General features: G+C 42.8%; 1 protein-coding gene across 1 annotated transcript; it reads right to left on the reverse strand.

Annotated features, from left to right (window-relative positions):
• Positions 1–4,499: 4,499 nt before the first annotated feature.
• Positions 4,500–6,175, reverse strand: PTH (parathyroid hormone). Its single transcript, XM_071559519.1, has 2 exons — positions 6,081–6,175; positions 4,500–4,936 (listed from the first exon to the last, which is right to left on the reverse strand). The coding sequence occupies exons 1-2, from the start codon at positions 6,164–6,166 to the stop codon at positions 4,675–4,677; spliced, it is 348 nt and encodes a 115-aa protein (XP_071415620.1). The 5' UTR covers positions 6,167–6,175; the 3' UTR covers positions 4,500–4,674.
• Positions 6,176–6,635: the final 460 nt, after the last annotated feature.

Raw genomic sequence — 6,635 nt, forward strand, 5'->3', positions numbered from 1 at the left:
CGTGAGGGTAAAAACCAACCGGGGGGAAACGCCCCAAAACCCGGGGAGGGGAGCGGGAACACGGCACAAATCACCGCAGACACAAATAGAATAAAATACACTAATAGTGACAAGATGAATGCCCTCGCCGAGGGTGGCGGCCGCTGTGAGGGGCCGGGGCGCTGCTGGAGGGCGAGCGCCGCCCGCCGGCGGTGGGAACGGCGGGATGTGGAGCGGGATAGCTCTGAGGAGACGGGATCTACCTGAGCAGCCGGGATAGCTCTGAGCAGCCGGGATTTACCGGAGCAGCCGGGATCGCCCTGAGCAACTGGGATCGCCCTGAGGAGCCGGAATGGCCCTGAAGAGCCGGGATCGCCCTGAGCAGCCTAGAACGCCCCAGGATCTCCTTGTGGAGCGAAGATCTCCCCTGTGGAGCCGGGATATCCCTGTGGAGCGAAGATCTCCCCTGTGGAGCCGGGATATCCCTGTGGAGCGAAGATCTCCCCTGTGGAGCTGGGCTTGTCACTGTAGAGCCGGAATCTCCCTGGTGGAGTCGGGATCTCCTTGTGAAGCCGGGATCTCCCCTATAGAGCCGGGATCTCCCTGTGGAGCCAGGATCTCCACTGAGGAGCCAGGATCTCCACTGAGGAGCCGGGATCTCCCCTGTAGAGCCGGGCTCGTCCCTGTGGGGCCGGGATCTCCCCTGTGGGGCCGGGATCTCCCCTGTGGGGCCGGCTCTCCCCTGTAGATCCGGGCTCTCCCCTGTAGAGCCGGGATTTCCCTGTGGAGCCGGGATCTCCCTTTGGAGCCAGGATCTCTCCCTTGTGATAGCTGCACAGATATCATATAATACAGTTTATCTAGGCGAGCTGACATCGGATATCTCAAACTTCATCCTAAAACTGATTCCTGATTTAAATTACAACTGTATGTTTGTACAGCCCTACAGGTTGAATAGAGTTTGTGTAACCTGCAGTCTGGAATATAAATAGTGGACGTGGCTCTCATTCCATGATATCCCAGCGGAACTACCATGTCCCACATTTTAGGAAAATTCAGTGTACTGAAGTGTCACAGGTGTTGAGAGGACACGAAACCCTTTGCACTCCTCATGGGATGGAGAAGGGAGAATAAACCAACACAGGGCCCCAGGTATATTCAGGAAACAAAAAAACGAGTTTCAGGTTTAAAAAAAAAAAGTCTGTCTTCTAAGATCTTCTCAACTGCATCATTATTAAGCATCATATATTAAGCAGGGCTTGACATCCATATCAGGTGAAAGGATCACAGAACTCCAGATAATCAGTGTATTGAAGCAAATTTGAATTAGTGACCATTTTGGGAGGAGGAATAGAAGGAGCCAACTTCTGCCCAATCTTTTTAATGTTGCTCTGTTCCCCTCTGTGCACTGTGGGAACCCAGTCTGGTTGCACAAGGGATATTTTGAGGAAGCCCCACTCCAAAAACCAACCACTGTATATGGGGTCTTACTAGAATCTCTTAAATCAATCAATATTTGACCAGACTTTCCAGGGAAAACATGTGGCTAAGAGGGAACATGAATCTATATCCTGCTGATGAGAATATGCACCTTGAGCAGAGATTCTGATTTAACCACTGATGGAGGAATTTGATATACATTTCTTGACAGATTCCAGACCCTGAACTGTGCAGCCAATGCTTCTTGTATGTCTTGCATCCTCCTCTTTCAAGGACACCTATGAGTTAATCTCAGGGTTCAGTGAGTGTCACACCTCTGGACTTGCCTGAGGTGTGCTCTAAGGATCTGCATTAGCTTCAGGCAGGGAATATTAGACAGACAAGTTGTAGTTCTTATCCTCTCTGGGGAAAGCAGGAGAACAGGGGACAAGAGAGCCAGGATTTGTGCCTTTGCTATGCCAAAGTGCCCCACAAAGGACAGAAGCTTTGCTACAATATACAGCGAAATGTGCATCTGTTAAATTAATTCCCTTTTCCATCCTTTAACAATAGCCACAGAGATAAACCACACGGTTCTAGAAATCCAGCAGCAATGAGGGCCAAGCAGCTCTCACAAAAGCCAATGTCAGAATGTGCTAACAAGGCGAGGAGTCAGATGCCACGTGTTTAGCAGTGAACTGAGCAACATGAAACAGTAGCACTTACAGCAGCCAAAGTCAGAAGCAGCTTAGAAAGCTGAATCACTGGCAATTAAGCCATTGCCAGTAGGTTTTACCTACAGATCTCACAAATTATCTTGTTTGTATTTGACTTCTTGTGTTTTTGGCTTTGTTAATTTTTCAGGAGGTCATTGTGGATTTTCTCACACGCTGTTGTTTTACTTCCTCTGTGGATGGATATTGATATTAGTGACTTTTGTTTCAGTGAGTCACCAGTGAGAGACATGATTATTTTTCTTGCAGTGAGACTTTTATAAAAAACAGGTGTGTACAATAGATATGCATCTCCTCAGGGTAGGTCTTCAAGGACAGAGGTCTTGGCAAAAAGCCCTTGTCAGATTATAAAGCAGATATATATCCTCTCTGCTCAGCCCTGGTGAGGCCACACCTGGAGTACTGTGTCCATTGCTGGGCTCCTCAGTACAAGAAAGACAAGGAGCTACTGGAGAGGGTTTCAAAGATGATGAGGGGTCTGGATCAACTCTCCTGTGAGGAGACACTGTGGGAGCTGGGCCTGTTCAGTCTGGAGAAGAGAAGACTGACAGGGGATCTCATTAATATATATAAATATTTCAAATGCAAGTGCCAAGAGGATGGTGCCAGACTCTTTTCAGTGGTGCCCAGTGACAAGACAAGGAGCAGCGGTCACAAACTAAAACACAAGAGGTTCCACCTCAACATTGGGAAGAACCTCTTTCCACTGAGGGTGGCAGAGCACTGGAATAGGATAAAAGGAAAAATGAAAATTGCTCTTGTCATCATTATTGTATTTATATTGCTGTAATAAAATAAAATGGCTTAATAGCCTTGCCCCAAATGCTAAATTATATCAGAATATTCCAGGTCAGTCACTCAGCATGCTTTAAAATAATGTCCACGAGCTTTTGGTCCACTTTATTTGGTAATACGTAAGTGAGACATAGGTACAAAAATGCAATTTTATTTAAGTTAGCACAGATGTCTGATAAAAGAATAAATAGAAAGTGCACTTTAAGACCTTGATTCTGCAAACACACCAGTGGCATGGAACCCTTGCCCAGACACACCATGTGCTCGCAGCATCAGGACCTTTACATTGGCAGAGGTATAGCCAAGATGATGAACTACAGCTCACTAGTTACAAGTCTCTAGCCCTCAGCAGTTTGCATTTATATTTGCAATGATTTAAAAGGTTTTTGCCAGGCTCCCCAAGGCATGCTAGACATTAAACAAACAATTAAGAATCAACATGGGAACACACATCCAGTCACTTTGGCTTAGAGCAGCAATTCAACCAGGTTTGAGCCCTGGCAGATTTGGAGACACCCACCATTGTTCCTGCTGAGAAAGCTCATTGTTCAGAACTGACTGAGGATTCTAAACACATCTGTGCGTATACCATGCAAAATAATTTTGTATTTTCTGCTTTTTAAAATTATTGTCATAACTGATTTTTCCCTTTCCATGTCAATATCCATTTCTTTCTGAGTCTTGCTTAGAGTTTGATGTATTACAGCTCATGGTTCCTCAGCCAGGTTGATTTCTGCATGTTAAGTTTACTCATTTTGGAGACTTGGAAAACTGAGATCCCAATTCTACAAAATATTGCATATAGAAATGGGTAATTTTATTTATGAGAGCCACTAGTCTCATAAACAAAAATTACTTACACATGAGGCCTAACAAAACATACAGGAATTCGGAGATAGTTCATGGAGAAAATAAGGGACTGAAAAAAACATATTGCAAGATTTTTGTTTCAGTTGTAAATGCCTGGTATAGAATCATTTCCCAGTTCTGTAGTTAGAGTCATGCTTACATATGTACTACCATCTCTTCTCCCACCTTTTCTGTAGTTAATTGCAGGTTATCATCTTTTGGAGGAGGGCAAGGTAATCAAACCTTCCCTTCATTCCAGTATTTTGCAAAATTTCATTCTTCAGAATTTGTTTTCATTTTATCCCATTGTACTTAATTTAAGCTTTGCCTTCCTACTTTATTTTTTATATTTGCAGTCTTTAATCATTATCATGCAGCTTTTGCTATGTAATTAATGTTCATCTGATTTTAAGCCTTCTTCTGAAAGTCTGTGTGGGTTTCAGTTTACATATTTTCATTAGTACAAAGTTAACCAGAATTTAAGTCTAGGCAGAAGGATACCCTGTTCTGGAGACACTGCATTTATTCATTGCTGGTTAACAGCACAAGCAGGCCTAGTGGCTACATACAAATGCAGCCCATGTAAGAGTTGTAGAACAGTTCTTAAATGATTTTTCAACATTCTTACTGTTTTGGGCTTCTTTTTTGCTTTTATGCTCGCAACTTATAAGGCACATTATCCAAAAGATACCCAGAAATTAGCAGCAGGGTCCTGAGTAAACTGTGAATACATTTTATTATTTGGTTGTGAAATGTCTAACTCAGTGGGGCTACAACCTTAAAAGGAACCTTTAATCCTGACTGCAGTTTGAATAAATAACAATGAAATGCCCTACTTGATCAGTGATATACAGACATGTGCTCACGTGGACAGACACAATGCTCTGGCATTTTTTCATTATGGCTTTGTTTTAAAGAGGACATCCATGTAAGCTTTGTCCAGATCAATGGATTTCTTCTGCATTGCTGCCCGCAAATGCTCAGGGAGCAGCCTCTGCCCCAGGACAATGTCATCCTTGTTCCGAGGCCTCTGGGCCCGAGCGTCCTCCAGGGCACTGTGCACGTCCTGCAGTTTCATCTGGAGCCAGTCCTGTCTCTCCACGGTGTGTCGGTGCTCTCCAAGATTATGCATTAACTGCATCTCACTCACTGATCTTTTCCTGCATGAAAGAAAAGCAAAGAAAGAGACTCACGTTAGCCCTTCCTGGATTCCAGATCATCACTCAAAGACCCAGGTTTGGGAACTGTTCTGAGGTCTCACAATACAGAGCTATAGAAACTGCCTTTCTGATTTGTAGGGGATGAAAATATGTTGTTCTAGACTCTCTAGAAGAATTTGCAGAAGTCTGGGAGTTTTTGTAGGGAATTTTGTTTAAAATGTGGTTAGCAAGCTTAGTTGGCATCTAGTAAAATTGCTGAAAATTTTGGTTTATATGCTCTTTTCTTCAGTCAAGTGCTGGTAGGGGAATCAGTCAAGTGACTTAGAATGAGAGAAGCAGAACATAAAATAACAGCATGATTAGAGAGTCCAGTAAATCAAAACCTCCCACCCAAATATTCAGCAAAATTATCTGCCCTAGAGAATTAATATCTGTCATGGTACTATTCTGAATCACTAATTACAAAAAGCCCACAAAAGCAAACAAAGCTGTGAGTAACTAGAATTGGTATTTGAACAAGTGAAAGTCAAACCAATCTGACTGGATCTTTTTAAAACAGATTTTGCTTGGTTTGTTACCTGGAGAAGAGAGGGAGGGTGGGTGGTGATTTGCTATTGGTAGTGGATATATTAGTGAACAGGCATCGGAAATGGGAGGAAGTCTGGTTTTGTGACAATATTGCTTGACTATATATTTATCATTTGTTTTAGCTTTTGCAGATGAGCTTGGGGCACATATGATATTAAGTCAATTAGATCAATAAAGCTATGGCGTTTACTCAGTGTCAGTTTTCTGTGCTCATTAGAGCTAAGGAAGTATTATTCCCTGTGGACTTGTGCCTCAGTTCGTTGACGTTGGTGTCTGAGTTCCAGCTAGATTCTCTCGCAGTCAGAAGATGCCCTCCTGCATGGACCCCCTAGAGATGCAGCTTACCCAGTGATATTTCTGAGAAAACTTCAAAAAGTATGTGAGAACTCAGAGTGTCTGAGATCTCTATAGATGTATCTGGAGCACAGAGTTTGGCCAGCTTGGCCACAGGTTTCAAAAGCAGGGAAGGACTTGCACACACACAAAGGTACACACAGACAAACCACCATTCTCACAGGAGCACCCAAAGCCATCCAGTGTGTGGTAATGTACTTACACCATTGGCCTTCCATCAGAGTTTGTAAGAAAGCACATGGCATACAAGATGATTGCAGTCCAGGCCAGGTTTTTTATAGAAGTCATTTCGTCTACAAAGATAGAAATTAATACATGTGTAAGTCTGTGTTTCAAGTAATTTCTCTTAATTCCAAAAAAAGACATCAGAGAAATACTTTTTAAAAAATATTTTTTTTATGGAATAGGTTAAAGCAAAGAATGCAAATGAGGAATTTATTTCTAACCGTAATTTTGTGAACAACTTCCTGTTACTTCCTAGGCAACTCTGTGAAACTTTGTTCATCCTTAGTTGCCCTCCATCAGCAGCAGCAGAAGCATCATCATCTGGGTACCCATGTCTTGCGTAGTTGGGTGAAAGGCACCATGTTCTTCCAATATTATTACTACACTATTATTATTACTACTTTATAGCCTTCAAGTACAGTGAAATACTTGTAAATAGCTATGCAAGTGAAAAGTTTTGTTCTTTTATCCATTTCTTTTGTATATTCTTTAGAACAAAGAGGATGAAACTTTTCTTGAAAATTCTGCAGAG

Source organism: Pithys albifrons, chromosome 6 (genome assembly GCF_047495875.1).
Source record: "Pithys albifrons albifrons isolate INPA30051 chromosome 6, PitAlb_v1, whole genome shotgun sequence".
NCBI lineage: Eukaryota > Metazoa > Chordata > Aves > Passeriformes > Thamnophilidae > Pithys > Pithys albifrons.

Excerpts from the sequence above, each read along its gene's own strand:
- PTH (XM_071559519.1), bottom strand. The coding sequence starts at position 6,166 with ATGACTTCTATAAAAAACCTGGCCTGGACTGCAATCATCTTGTATGCC. Across the intron at positions 4,937-6,080 it reads TCTGATGGAAGGCCAATGGT|GAAAAGATCAGTGAGTGAGA; the intron begins GTAAGTACATTA and ends TCTTTCATGCAG.